General features: G+C 43.3%; 1 protein-coding gene across 2 annotated transcripts in view; it reads left to right on the top strand.

The window, feature by feature from the left end:
* Nucleotides 1-4,618, top strand: part of LOC141105649 (alpha-2-macroglobulin-like protein 1) — a 583,128-nt gene extending 578,510 nt beyond the window's left edge. Inside the window, exon 35 of one of the 2 annotated variants that reach the window (XM_073595625.1) lies at nucleotides 4,419-4,618. In XM_073595625.1, coding sequence (XP_073451726.1) covers nucleotides 4,419-4,603 — 185 coding nt within the window. In that variant the 3' untranslated portion in view covers nucleotides 4,604-4,618. Of the gene's footprint in view, nucleotides 1-3,824; nucleotides 3,845-4,418 lie in introns of those variants that run through there. The other variant, XM_073595627.1, reaches the window with a different exon arrangement.
* The last annotated feature ends 11,378 nt before the right edge of the window (nucleotides 4,619-15,996 follow it).

The raw sequence follows: 15,996 nt of genomic DNA, 5'->3' as shown, positions 1-15,996 counted from the left end.
CCCCAACCAAATGCAATCGGCTGCATGAGAGGCATTTTTATGTCCTCCCGAGTACCCCTACCCAACGAACCCCCCCAAAAAAGATGTTGTGTCTGCAGCAAGCGCGGATATAGGCATGACACCCACTATTATTGTCCCTCCTGTCCTGACAATCCTGGTGTTTGCATTGGTGAATGCTTTGAACGCTACCATTCACTAGTTGAGTATTAGCGTAGGGTACAGCATTGCACAGACTAGGACACACTTTCACAGGGTCTCCCAAGATGCCATCGCATTTTGAGAGACCCGAACCTGGAACCGGTTACAGTTATAAAAGTTACAGTTACAAAAAAAGTGTAAAAAAAAAAAAAAAAACACAAACAAAAATATAAAATAAAAAATAATAGTTGTCGTTTTATTGTTCTCTCTCTATTCTCTCTCTCTCTATTCTCTCTATTGTTCTGCTCTTTTTTACTGTATTCTATTCTGCAATGTTTTATTGTTATTATGTTTTATCATGTTTGCTTTTCAGGTCTGCAATTTTTTATACTTTACCGTTTACTGTGCTTTATTGTTAACCATATTTTTGTCTTCAGGTACAGCATTCATGACTTTGAGTGGTTATACCAGAATGATGCTTGCAGGTTTAGGTATCATCTTGGTATCATTCTTTTCAGCAAGCGGTCGGCTTTCATGTAAAAGCAATCCTAGCGGCTAATTAGCCTCTAGACTGCTTTTACAAGCAGTGGGAGAGAATGCCCCCCCCCCCACCGTCTTCCGTGTTTTTCTCTGGCTCTCCTGTCTCAACAGGGAACCTGAGAATGCAGCCGGTGATTCAGCCAGCTGACCATAGAGCTGATCAGAGACCAGAGTGGCTCCAAACATCTCTATGGCCTAAGAAACCGGAAGCTACGAGCATTTTATGACTTAGATTTCGCCGGATGTAAATAGCGCCATTGGGAAATTGGGAAAGCATTTTATCATACCGAACTTGGTGTGGTCAGATGCTTTGAGGGCAGAGGAGAAATCTAGGGTCTAATAGACCCCAATTTTTTCAAAAAGAGTACCTGTCACTACCTATTGCTATCATAGGGGATATTTACATTCCCTGAGATAACAATAAAAATGATTAAAAAAAAAAAAAAAAAATGAAAGGAACAGTTTTAAAATAAGATAAAAAAGCAAAAAAATAATAAAGAAAAAAAAAAAAAAAAAGCACCCCTGTCCCCCCTGCTCTCGCGCTAAGGCGAACGCAAGCGTCTGTCTGGCGTCAAATGTAAACATCAATTGCACCATGCATGTGAGGTATCACCGCGACGGTCAGATCAAGGGCAGTAATTTTAGCAGTAGACCTCCTCTGTAAATCTAAAGTGGTAACCTGTAAAGGCTTTTAAAGGCTTTTAAAAATGTATTTAATTTGTTGTCACTGCACGTTTGTGCGCAATTGTAAAGCATGTCATGTTTGGTATCCATGTACTCGGCCTAAGATCATCTTTTTTATTCCATCAAACATTTGGGCAATATAGTGTGTTTTAGTGCATTAAAATGTAAAAAAGTGTGTTTTTTCCCCAAAAAATGCATTTGAAAAATCGCTGCGCAAATACTGTGTGAAAAAAAAAAATTAAACACCCACCATTTTAATCTGTAGGGCATTTGCTTTAAAAAAATATATAATGTGTGGGGGTTCAAAGTAATTTTCTTGCAAAAAAAAATAATTTTTTCATGTAATCAAAAAGTGTCAGAAAGGGCTTTGTCTTCAAGTGGTTAGAAGAGTGGGTGATGTGTGACATAAGCTTCTAAATGTTGTGCATAAAATGCCAGGACAGTTCAAACCCCCCCAAATGACCCCATTTTGGAAAGTAGACACCCCAAGCTATTTGCTGAGAGGCATGTCGAGCCCATGGAATATTTTATATTGTGACACAAGTTGCGGGAAAAAGACAAATTATTTTTTTTTTTTTTTTTTTTTTGCACAAAGTTGTCACTAAATTATATATTGCTCAAACATGCCATGGGAATATGTGAAATTACACCCCAAAATACATTCTGTTGCTTCTCCTGAGTACGGGGATACCACATGTGTGAGACTTTTTGGGAGCCTAGCCACGTATGGGACCCCGAAAACCAAGCACCGCCTTCAGGCTTTCTAAGGGCGTAAATTTTTGATTTCACTCTTCACTGCCTATCACAGTCTCGGAGGCCATGGAATGCCCAGGTGGCACAAACCCCCCCCAAATGACCCCATTTTGGAAAGTAGACACCCCAAGCTATTTGCTGAGAGGTATAGTGAGTATTTTGCAGACCTCACTTTTTGTCACAAAGTTTTGAAAATTAAAAAAAGAAAAAAAAATTTTTTTTTTTGTCTTTCTTCATTTTCAAAAACAAATGAGAGCTGCAAAATACTCACCATGCCTCTCAGCAAATAGCTTGGGGTATCTACTTTCCAAAATGGGGTCATTTGGGGGGGGTTTGTGCCACCTGGGCATTCCATGGCCTCCGAAACTGTGATAGGCAGTGAAGAGTGAAATCAAAAATGTACACCCTTAGAAATCCTGAAGGCGGTGATTGGTTTTCGGGGTCCCGTACGCGGCTAGGCTCCTAAAAAGTCCCACACATGTGGTATCCCCGTACTCAAGAGAAGCAGCAGAATGTATTTTGGGGTGCAATTCCACATATTCCCATGGCATGTTTGAGCAATATATAATTTAGTGACAACTTTGTGCAAAAAAAAAAAAAAAATAATAATAATAATTTGTGCCACAACCAGGAAGTGAGTGATTGCTGCTTGGAAAGCGGAACCGGCTGGAGCTGTTGATGGTGAAGTGCTGTGTCTAAATGCTTCCTCTGATGTGCTTTTTTGACTGCTTTACAATGTACGTATAATGTTTGAAGGGGGGTCTTTGTGTGATGTAAAGGGCTTTTTATCTTAATAAACGGGATTACGCTATGTACGCTTCTCTTTTGTTGTCTGGTGATTTATGAGCCTTGACCATCTTGGATCTCTCTGGAGCGTTGCTGACAGTGGCTGGTGGCTTGGATGTCTACTCTCTTGGATGCTTTTATTTATTAAGCTTTTGGTGAGTTTAACCCCCTGAGGGGAATGTGTTCGCACTGGGTGGAAGTGGAAGGATCGGTGGAAGGTGCACGCTGAACCTCTATACTCTGATCACCTATGGACACTTTCTGAACCATTTTGCTTACTGCTCTTCTCTCTTTAATTACTTTTTTTGCATGTGAAGTTGGCCACATTATCCGTTTAGCTCAACATTAGCACTGTTTTAGTGTGATATAGTGATCATTTGTTGATTATGTTATACCGCTATTTATGATATAAAATACACTGCCAGTAACTAACCTGGCTGCCTAATCTAGCTCAATCTATCTTTGTCCACAGTCACACACTATACACGGGTGCTATGTAAGCAGCCTTATATAGTGTGGACTTAGTCCACCTGAGCCCCCTGAGCCATGATTAGCCAAAGGCACCCTGGAGGAAAAAAGAGATTTAGCCTTTACATGTGGAAAGGATTTTTCACAGTAAGAGCTGTGAAAATGTGGAATAGGCTCCCTCAAAAACTAGCAGATAGTTTTAAAAATAAAGTTGGATGCATTCCTAAATGCACAAAATATAACTGAATACTAACATTTTTAGGTAATAAAACCAGGGATAGTTAATCCAGGGAATATCCGTTTGCCTTCTGGGGAATCAGGAAGTATTTTTTTTCCCCTGCTGAAGCGAATTGGATCATGGCTTTATTGGAAATTTTTTTTGTCTTCTTCTGGATTAACTGTGGGTATAGAGTTATGTATATGGAGGTTTGCCATTTGTTTGTTTCTTTCTGTAGTTTGAACTAGATGGACTTGTGTCTTTTCTTTCAACCTGACTAACTATGTAACTGTATGTAACTTTTCATTATAAAAGTATCTATCTATATTTCAGTTTACTAGTCCTTGGCCGAGGTGGCTGCATTTGTTTTATTTTTTTATCCTTCATTGTACTATATCTATGGAGAAACAACGTTGTCGCCCTAAGACAGGAAGTGAGATAGGATTACACAACATTCTCCCTCTGCCTATCTTCGAAAAATATGGGAAGAGGTTTTGTAGATTTTAGTGTAGAATTGTTAGCTCACTGCAGTTAGAAGCTTGCTGGTATTCTGGCAGGATCAATTGATATTTTTGTTGTTAACGACACATTAAAAAAGGCTTTAAATGGTATATTTCACAAACCAAGAGGAAACAATTGAGAGAAGTTCATTGTTAGAGTTTAGATAAACTTTACATTAGCTAATAAAAGACATGACATAAAGACCAAACATTCTGTTTCATTTGATGGCTTACATAGTACAACACTCAGCTGCTACATTTACAGTTTCAGTTATTATACATTTGAATGAAAACACTTACTCACAGTGTCCTACCTGTTGCTGTTTTTTTAGATGATGAAGCCTTTGCAGAATACAACTCTCCCTTGCAGCTCTGGCAAGTGCATTTATTCTGTTTCCAGTTTTTTATGTTCCTATCAGCACAGAGCCTCATGTACTTGGATTACTGCAGAAGAGAGATCAGTCATTCAGCTTCCAGGAGCAAGGCCACTACCAATGCCAGGAAAAAGCTGCGTTAGCTTTCAATACCTCAATTCAAAATCAATGGTTCCTTATGAGAGCTGTCTTAACTGGTCTGACTTTCAGCCCATTGATTTAAACAGAAGTTGCATCCAAGTTGAATAATGATGATCCGACTTGTGGTGCGACTTGTGCTCTGAGGAACTTGAGGGGGAACCCCACGCCAAAATGAAAAAAAAAAAGGGCATGGTCCCCCCAAGATCCATTCCAGGCCCTTTGAGTCTGGTATGGATCTTGAAAGGGAACCTCATGCCTAATTAAAAAAAAAAACTTTGGCATAGGCCTTCCCCAAGACCAGACCAGACCCTTTGGTCTGGTATGAATTTTGAGGGGAATCCCCATGCCAAAAAAAAAAAAATAGCGTATGGTTCCCCCCCACAATCCCATACCAGACCCTTATCGGAGTATGCATCCCGGCAGGTCAGGAAAGGGGCGGTAAGCGAGTGCCCCTCCCTCCTGGACCATACAAGGCCACATGCCCTAAATGTGGGGGGGTGCTTTGGGGCAGGTGAGGCTCTGTGCCCCCCACCCCAAAGCCCCTTGTCCCCATATTGATGGAGACAAGGGCCTCCTTCTCACAACCCTGGATGGTGGTTGTGGGGGTCTGCGGCAAGGGGCTTATCAGAATATGGAAGTCCCCATTAAGAAGATAGATAGGACAAAGAGTTAAGGCTCAGAAGGCTATCAGAATATTTACTAACTTGTGTAGCTAATTTTTTGCTTGTACATGATGTCTGAAAAAGGAGTTTTCTCCGCATTATCTCCTTTGGAGTATTTACAGTGATCCCATGCAATACTAGTGTCCAAAGGTTATGCTCAGTGTCCCTAAAGCACTACCTTGCCTGAGCTCAAGGATGAAAAGGACTATTAAAGAAAATACCTGAATATAAACAGGCAACCACTGAAGGTCTTCACTCTATCACCATAACACACATAGCCTGAATGGTCTAAAAAAAGTGCATTTCCTGTTCATCTGAATTTTGTCAGAACATTCACAAACACCAAGAGCTCACAATGCAAGTGGAAGATTTCTTTTTATTACATTGGCACTCCCATATTTGTGATGCAACAGAGCAAATGGTAAGGCATGCATTAGATATTGTGTGACCTGGAACAGGATGTTGTCTTGTCCCTTTGGGAATAGGGACAGGCTAGCTGTAGAAATACATGGACATAGGGGAATTGATCAGCCATGATACCACAAACTACAACCACGACATGTGAGCCCATCGTTACAAGGTAACAGCACAGGGGATATATCTACACTAATACCTAGTTAAAGCAACAAAAACATTTGAATGCGTACAATGCCTTCAAAGCATTTCAGATTAGTCCCCACTGGACTAGCCATAGAAATTTCTCCAGGACTGCTGGGACATACTACCAATTTGTTTTCAACTACTGCAACAAAAATGTGGTACATACACGACCCCTTCAACAATTTTTATCTCCAATCGTAATACACCCCCCCACACACACTGTATTGTGCCACCACATAGTGGCTTTGGTACTGATCATTCTTATGGAAATACTGATCTGTACAACTTAAGTATGTCTGTTGATTGTTTCTCCTCCTTGTGTCAGGAAACATTAACCACTTAAAGACCATCTGCCACAGTTGTACTGCGACAGGTTGGCTCCCCTGGGCGAATTGCTGTCATGATACAACGGCCACTTTAAGACCACAAGGGAGCATGCATGCACGCCCGAGGTGTGCCCGGCGGCCGCGATGCCTATTGGCCACCCGCGATCGCTCCTGAGAGAGACAGAACGGGGATCTATCTATGTAAACAGACAGATCCCTCTTCTGTCAGGGGAGGATAGACAGATCATCTGTTCCTAGTGAATAGGAACAGTGATCTCTCTCCTCCTCCAGTCACTACACTGCCCCCACAGTTAGAAACACCTCCCTTGGGAACACTTAACCCCTTGATCACCCCCTAGTGTTAACCTCTTCCCTGTCAGTGACATTTATATAGTAATCAGTGGCTATTTATAGCTCTGATCGCTGTCAATGATGCCAAAAAAGTGTCAAAAGTGTCTGATCTGTCCGCTGCAATGTTGCAGTCCCACTAAAAATTGTTGATCACCGCCACTACTAGTAAAAAACAATGTATAAACCTATCCCCTATTTTGTAGACGCTATAACTTTTGTGCAAACCAATCAATATATGCTTATTGCAATTTTTTTATCATAAATATGTAGAAGAGTACGTATATTAGCCTAAACTGATGAGGAATTTTTTTTTTACTTTTTTTGGATACTTATTATAGCAAAAAGTAAAAAATATAGTTTTTTTTTCAATATCTTTTGTTTATAGCACAAAAACCCCCCGCAGAGGTAATCAAATAACACCAAAAGAAAGCTCTTTGTAGGGAAAAAAAGACATAAATCTTGTATGGGTCCAACGTCACACGACCGCGCAATTGTCAGTTAAAGCGACGCAGTGCCGTATCGCAAAAAAATGGCCTGGTCATTAAGGGGGCAAATCCTTCCGGTCCTTAAGTAGCTAATGTATAATCATAAAGGTGCACAAATTAAAGCAGAACAAAAGCAACTGATGGACATCATTCTTGCACATTATGACAGAATTGCCATATAGTTTAGCCTCCCACAAGCAATTCAAGGTCCATGCTTCTCTTCATGACTTCATCCTTCATCTCTGCCCTCTCCTCTTTTATTTCTTCCGGCTCAGGGTCCTCTTTCCTCTGCCAATGGCTGGACACTGATGGTGTAACTTCTGGGTTAGCATACCAGTGTTACCTCATCCCAGCCCTCAGATCCATTCTCACCTTCTTACAGATAGTAGGAGAGGCCCAAGACTGTACACTGCACTGCGCAAGTGACACAAGCAACTGTGCACAAAAAAAAATCATAATAATAATTCCAGCAGATGGGTAAAGGATTTTTTTTGCCAGAAGAGTTTTACAAAGTCAGAAAATCATCAGTCACTAATACACACTATGATTGATTAATACTTTTTTTGTGTTTTCATGATTTTTGTCACAATTATATACAATGTTATAGACACCCCGTTTCCTTTTCTGGCCTCTATGTGCTGGTGATGCTGTGATGTGGCCGGGGACAGGGCCTTTTTGAGGCATTATAACCATATAGTGTATGGCTGACTTATAATAACTATTAATAAGTGCATGTTTGGCAATGTTTTAAGGCATAACCATGTTCCCCCCTACATTATTTTTCTTTCCAGATACTAAAGGAAATATAAGATAAAGCAGGAAAAACAAATTGAACTGAAATGCTCCAGAAGGCGACAAGCCTGAAGTAATGCAATATACATTATGTTGATGTGTTCTACAAAAATAAATTTATGATACCAAGTGTCACATTATTTCTGTTGCATTGTTTCATAATTATTACAGCCAAGTCAAATTAGAATTTTCTACCATACCTGTCCAGTGTTTTCTCAGACATGATCTACTGTCTGCAAATGCAGAACGTGTCACTGACATGGTGACCTCAGTACAGTTCTCCACATTAAAGTTCTTTGAGTGGTGGGCACCATACTGATGCCCCCGAGAGGGTAGGCCCAAAACACCCTGCACTCCCTGGGATATGGACCAGCAATAGATCAAATAGCCCAGGGGTAGGCAACCCCGGCCCTCCAGCTGTTTTGAAACTACAAGTCCCATGAGACATTGCAAGACCCTGACAATCATAGGCATGATTCCTAGAGGCAGGGGAATGATGGGATTTGTAGTTTCACCACAGCTGGAGGGCCAAGGTTGCCTACCCCTGATGTAGACACTGTTGTTTTTAAAAAAAATACCAAATAATGATAAGAATATTTATATCAAGTTGATTTCTTTTACATGTACAGTACATGCAAAAATCTTTGAAAAGATTATACATCTCCTTTAACCTGTTTGGATGCCAGAGCAATTTTTTTTCATATTCTTCACATTTTTACATATTTTAGGCTGGAAGATTGCCGTATTTATCAGCGTATAACACGCACCCCAAGTTTAGGAGGAAATTTTAAGGAAAAAAACTAAAAAACTTTTAGGAGGGAAGTTTAAGGGAAAAAACTTACATTTAAATGTCCATCAATGCAGCCTTATCAGTATCCATCTGCAGCCTTGTCCATCATTGCAGAATGAACAGTGTCCATCTGCAGCCTTGCCCAGTGTCTTTGCAGCCTTGCCCAGTGTCTTTGCAGCCTTGCCCAGTGTCTTTGCAGCCTTGCCCAGTGTCATTGCAGCCTTGCCCAAAATTGCAGCATGTTTGGTATTTAAATTTTAGCACCGCTGAGATACACAGAACTGGATGTCCTGTGTACTTGGCTCCTCTCGGCTCCTCTCGGCTCTCGCAGTCCCACCCCTTGGCCCCGGCTCCTATGATGAACATAACACAGGTCCAATGGCGGGACTGGGCATGACTGCGAGTGGAGCCGAGTACACAGTACACTCGGCTTGGTGTATAGCCGCGGCGCTTGCTGTTCCAGACAGCAGGGATCAGCGTATAACACGCACCCACGATTTTCCCCTGATTTTAAGGGGAAAAAAGTGCGTGTTATACGCCGATAAATACAGTACTTAAAACCCCCAAAACATTATAAATTCTCTGAATGCCGAGACCTTTAAATTGGTGTCAGTTGTTTTATTAACCACTTCAGCCCCGAGCCTCGTTTTGAGATTTGGGGGGTCATTTATTATAGCGCCGCAACGCTAATTGCCGCGAATTAGCACTAATTAGCACTAATCGTGCTAATTAGCACTAAAACGGTATTCACTATAGCACTGGTGAGAAAATACTCCCAAAATCGAATTTACTCTAGTTCCCTAAAACCAAATAGCGCCCGAACCCTTACTCTGCTAAAACCCGGAGAATTGCACATGGAAATATTGTTTAGAGCATGATATAATTGCCTAAATAGTACTGAAATATGCGGTGAATTATTTAAAGGTAATCTACTTTTAAACTGTGTGAAAAACTTATTTCTATAATGTAAAATCTTTAAAAGTCTGAGAAGAGATAAATTCCCCGTTTTTGTACAACAGAGCATGCTCAGACCTGCAAATAGCTCTCATTTTAGCTCCAGTGTCTTTTTTACAAGGTGCTATAGTAAATACAAAAATGAGCACTGAGTTAAAGAACATTTTTTGGAAGTGAAAATCTGCTCTATTATAGTCCAATGCAAGTTTTAGCCATTGATTCTAACAATTGTACCTTTCACAAATAAATCCTTTTAATGTTGAAATGAAATATATCATTCTCTGAAATAAATTTTCCTTTGCAACATTGTTGCTTCTACTTCAAATATTTCATTTTTAAGAATGCTAGAATGTGGAATGTTTTGATGTTTTGGTAAAATATATTTTCTGGTGCCTCCATGGCAGCATATATATATATATACCGACCATCTAGTGTATATATATATATATATATATATATATATATATATATATATATATATATATATACTCTGCAGCATCCAGTGTAGCGTATATCTACAGTGCAAGCATAGTGCAGTTGCTACTACTTTTCTGGTGGTGTACACATTACACAATACAGTGCAGCCGTAGTGCAGTTGCTACTACTTTTCTGGTGGTGTACACTAGGGATGAGCTTCAAGTTTGAGTCAAACATGAGTTTGTCTCAAACATTGGCTGTTTGATCGTTCGCCGAAGATCGAACATTATGGGGCATTCGCGCCAAATTCGAGCAGCGCGTCACGCCCCATAATGCACTGTGTCATCGCAGTGCATTGCTGGCTGATGATTGGCCAAGCATGCACTATGACCTGCATGCTTTGGCCAATCACAGCACCGTCAGCAAAGAGAGCCATAATTGGCCAAAGGCAGGGTGCCTTTGGCCAGTTATGGCTCAGGGGGTTAAGTCCACGCCCCACACTATATAAGGCCACCTGCATGTCGTTCTTGTGTAGTGTGTTGCTGGCAGATAGAGAGAGAGAGAGAGAGAGAGTGTCATTTCATTTACTTTGAGCAGGCAGTTTATTCAGTTAGCTAAATCTCACTGCAGACCATTCCTGCTGTAATATACTTCAGACAGGCAGTTGATTCAGTTAGCTGCAGTGTATTTAATATATATATATATATATATATATATATATATATATATATATATATATATATATATATATATATATATATATATATATATATATATATATCAGTCTGTATACATATCCACTGTATACAGTTTAGCTAGATCTCACTGCAGACCGTTCCTGCTGTACTGTTTCTAATATACTTCAGGCAGGCAGTTGATTCAGTTATATATATATATATATATATATATATATATACTGTATCCAGTAGGGTTGTCCCGATACCGATACTAGTATCGGTATCGGCACCAATACCGAGCATTTGCCCAAGTACTTGTACTCGGGCAAATGCTCCCGATGCTTCCCCCGATACCTTGACAGTCAGCAGTGATCGGCGCGTGGGGGAGTGGCGCATGGGGGAGTTACAAGCTTCCAGCTGCTTTAGTGACATACAGCGGTGATCGGTGCTTGTAACTCCCCCACACGCGATCATTGCTGACTGTCACCGCATCCTCCATGCCCCCTCTGTTCCGCTGTCCCCCTCCGCTGTCCCTCTCTGTTCCGCTGTCCCCCTCCGTTTCTCTGTCCCTCTCTATTCTGCTGTCCACCTCCGTTCCGCCATTCTGCTGTCCCTCTCTCTTCCTCTGTCCCCCCCCATTCTGCTGTCCCTCTCTCTTCCTCTGTCCATCTCCGTTCTGCCGTCCCCCTCCATTCTGCTGTCCCCCTCCGTTCTGCTGTCCCCCTCCATTGTGCTGTCTCTCTCTCTCCATGTCCTCCTCCTTCCTTTGTGAATGGACAGAGTCAGCTGACTCTGTCCATTCACATAACTGAAACATTGTAATCTCCTGTGATTACGATGTCTCAGTTTATGAATGGAGAGGAGCCGCTGTCTTCTCTCCATTCATTCTCAGTGCAGCTGAGGGTGCAGAGAAAGGGACTGGGGAATCTCTATCCTCGGTCTCTTTCTCTGTCTCAAGGGGGAGATATCAGGGGTCTGTTAAGACCCCTGATATCTCACCAAAGCCCCCCAACAGGGCTGATTAAAAAAAACACATATTGCAATAAATAATAAAAATAAATATTATTGTAAAAAATAACAAAAATGTAAATAAAAAAAAACACAGACACCGTTCACCCCCTCCCCCACCCCCCCAAAAAAAACCCACTGTCACGTGACATTTAAAAAAAGTATCAGTAATCGGTATCGGTGAGTACTTGAAAAAAAGTATAGGTACTTTTACTCGGTCCTAAAAAAGTGGTATCGGGACAACCCTAGTATCCAGTTTAGCTAGATCTCACTGCAGACCGTTCCTGGTGTACGTATTCAAATACACTTTCAGGCAGGCAGGCAAGTGGTTCAGTGATCCACAGTGCATTAAATATATATACAGTCTCCAACATATATATATATCCACTGCATTCCAGTCTAGCTAAGCCTATATCTGACTGCAGGCCATTGCTGGTGTACGTTTTCAAATACACTTTCAGGCAGGCAGGCAAGTGATTCAGTGCATAAAATATATATACTGTCTCCTACATATATATCCACTGCATTCCAGTCTAGCCAAGCCTATATCTGACTGCAGGCCATTGCTGGTGTACGTTCTCAAATACACTTTCAGGCAGGCAGGCAAGTGATACAGGGATCTGCAGTGCATTAAATATATATACAGTCTCCAACATATATATATTATCCACTGCATTCTAGTCTAGCCAAGCCTATATCTGACTGCAGGCCATTGCTGGTGTACGTTTTCAAATACACTTTCAGGCAGGCAGGCAGGCAAGTGATTCAGTGATCCGCAGTGCATAAAATATATATACAGTCTTCAACATATATATATCCACTGCATTCCAGTCTAGCCAAGCCTATATCTGACTGCAGGTCATTGCTGGTGTACGTTTTCAAATACACTTTCAGGCAGGCAGGCAGGTGATTCAGTGATCTGCAGTGCATAAAATACTGTATATAGAGTCATATATATCCCCTGCACTCTAATCTAGCCAAACCTATACTTGACTGTAGGCCATTCCTGGTGAAATTTTTCTAGTAAACTTCAGGCGGTGTTTTTCTAATCCAATTTTACAGCATGTCTGGAAGGCCACCAAGGAAAGGCAGACACTCACAGGCCACTAAAAGAGGGCAAGCAGGCTCTGTGTCTACAGCCAACAGTGCTGGTCATGCACACGGTGCATCCTCAGCATGTGGCCGTGGAGCATGCTTGTCCTTTTTTCGACAACTGGCCGTGTTGAGCCACAGCATGCAGAAGAGTTGGTAGAGTGGATCACAAAGCCGTCCTCATCCTTCTCATCCTCTGTCACCCATGCTAAGACAAGTTTGGCTGCCAATGCAGCTGCCAAAGCGGCCTATTCCATCGGCTCAATGGCATCAGTCACTCCTTCCCTAGCCCCACCATCATGTCCTGAGGAGTCTGTTCGACCACAATGTCGGGTACATGCTGCAGGAGGATGTGTAGCATTTTGAAGGCTCTAATGATGGTACCCAGGTTGAGGTTAAATTCAGTAACGTGAGCCCAGAGAGAGGGGGGTGCCCAAGAAGGACAAGGTGCCCAAGAAGGACAAAAAACTGGCATGTTCCCCCAGCTGCAGCATACTGCCAGGTTTGCTCCAGTGGCGAGGAGAGAGGGGATGATGAGGTCACTGAATCTACGTGGGTGCCTGATAGAAGAGAGGAGGAGGAGGAGGCACATCTCCAATGAGGTAGGATGCCCTCCAGGGGCCAGCTTAATGACAGCCAACAGACTGCATCACATCGCAGAACTCCGCATGTGTAGGGCGCTGCTGACTCAGAGCGTTTTTTCAAAATTCCTTTGGTGTGGGCCTTTTTTGAGACGTGTGCAGCAGATCGCACCGTTGCTGTTTGCAACATATGTCTGAAGCATATCAAGCATGGCCAAAACAGCAGCCGCTTGGGCACCAAATGCTTGACCAGACATATGTTGAGCTCCCATGCAGTCCATTGGCAACAGTACTTAAAAGACCCACACTAAAGAACACAGCGGACCTCTCCTTGCTCCTCATCAGCTGGTATCTCCAACCCCACTATACCTTCAGTCCTCTCAGAGACCTGCACTAAGAGGAGTTAAGGTGTAGAATTAGGTGTCCCAAGCACTTGAGGGCAATCTGCTAGCGGTACACTTAAATCCGATTGTAGCAAGCAAATTTCCCTACCCCAGTTGCTAAACCATCGAAAGGAATTCAGTCCCAGCCATCCACATGCTCAGCAGCTGAATGCTAGTTTGGCTAAATTGCTAGCACTCCAACTGCTGCCTTTTCAGCTGGTAGACTCTGCCCCCTTTCGATAATTTGTGGAATGTGTGGTAACTCAGTGGCAGGTTCCCAAACGCCATTTTTTTTCTTGGAAGGCCATTCCGGCTCTCTACCGGCATGTGGAAGGCACGGTCTTGGCCTCGTTGGACAGGGCGGTCAGCGTTAAGGTGCATATTTCCGCTGATTCATGGTCTAGCAGGCAAGGACAGGGACATTACCTTTCTTTTACGGTGCACTAGGTAACCATGCTGGCAGTTGGGAAGGATGCAGGACAGGGTGCAGTAATGTTGGAGCTTGTTCCACCACCACGCCTCCAAAATGCTGGTAGTGGTGATTCTGCCACACCTCTCTCCTCCACCCCCTCTTCTTCTTCTTCCTCTATGGCCTCTTCTTGTGCAGATTTAACCTCGGAACCAGTAGTGCTCCGTAGGTGTTCTAGGGGCTACGCAAGCACTCAGGCAAAAAGATGCCACGCGGTGCTTGAGTTGGTCTGCTTGGGGACAGGAGTCACACTGGGGCAGAGATTCTGGAAGCTCTGCAGGGGCAGGTTCAGAGGTGGTTAATGCCACGCCAGCTTCAGGCAGGAATGGTGGTTTGCAACAATGGCACCAACCTCCTCTCCGCCCTCCGACAGGGACACTTGACCCATGTTCCCTGTTTGGCTGACGTCCTTAATGTGGTGGCACAGCAGTTTTTGTGCAGGTGCTTACAGGATCTCCTGAGGCAGGCCAGGAAAGTCCGTGGGCATTTCCGCCGGTCATATAATACCAGTGCTCAGCTGGCTGACCTTCAAAAGGAATGCAACCTGCGCAAGAACTGCCTCATCTGTGACATGCCCACCAGGTGGAACTCAACATTGGCCATGCTGCAGCAGCTGCACGTGCAGCAGAGGGCCATCAATGAGCACCCGTGCGAGTATGGCACCAGGACAGGGTCAGGGGAGCTTGGCTTTTTTTTGCCATGCCAGTGGCTAATGATCAAGGATGCATGCACTGTACTGTGATCATTTGAGGAGGCCACAAGGATGGTGAGCAGTGACAGTGCATGCAGCAGTGATACTGTCCCTCTTGTCTTCCTGTTGGAGCACACGCCACGTGGAATAATGGACAGGGCACTTGAGGCAGAACAGAGGGCGGAAGAGGAAGACTTCCTTACCTCTCAAGGCCCCCTTTATCCAGACAGTATTCCTGCAGGCCCACCTATGACACAGGAAGAGGAGGTGGAGGAGGATTGTGTCAGCATGGAGGTGGAGCCTCGCACTCAGCATTAGCAGCAGTCTTCAAGTGATCGTTTTCAGTCCCCAGAAACCCATGGACTTGTACGTGGCTGGGAGGAGGTGGCTGCGGATCATGTCGTTCTTAGTGACCCAGAGGATTCCGGACCGAATGCCTCAGCAAACCTAAGCTGCATGGCCTCCCTGACTCTGCAAAGCCTGCGAAAGGACACTCAGATTTGTGATATCAAGGAGAGGGATCAGGACTGGCTGGCAACCCTTCTTGATCCATGTTACAAGGGTAAGGTTGCAGAACTTATCCAGCCTTCGCAGAGGGAGCAGAGAATGAAACATCTTCGGGAGGCCTTGCAGAAAGGTTTGTGCAATGCGTTTCCAGAGCCTGGGAGGTTGCAATTTCCTGGTCCTCTTGAACAACGTGTTGCTGAGGCTTTGGTTGGTTAGAAAAGGAGGGGTGGAGAAGGTGGCCATCTGACTGAAGCATTCAGACAATTTTTTAGTCTGCAGCCCCAAAGTCTGATCGGTTCCAGCAACCATCGCCAGCGTCTGATTTACATGGTGCAGGAATACCTTGGGGCAAGATCAGACTTGGTGACCTTTCCAACCAAAAATCCACTGGGTTACTGGGTCTTGAGGATTGATCACTGGCCAGAGCTTGCACAGTATGCAATTGAGCTACTGGCCTGTCCTGCATCCAGTGTTCTATCTGAGCGCACATTCAGTGATGCTGGAAGCTTTGTAACTGATCACAGAGTGCGCCTGTCCACAGACTCGGATGATCGGCTCACCTTCATAAAAATTAATCAGTCTTGGATCACCAGCTACCAAGCACCTGATG

The sequence above is a fragment of the Aquarana catesbeiana genome, linkage group LG08, assembly GCF_042186555.1.
Source record: "Aquarana catesbeiana isolate 2022-GZ linkage group LG08, ASM4218655v1, whole genome shotgun sequence".
NCBI classification, from domain to species: domain Eukaryota; kingdom Metazoa; phylum Chordata; class Amphibia; order Anura; family Ranidae; genus Aquarana; species Aquarana catesbeiana.
The sequence above is the reverse complement of the archived record's forward strand: the minus strand, read 5'-3'. Positions and strand labels throughout refer to the sequence as shown.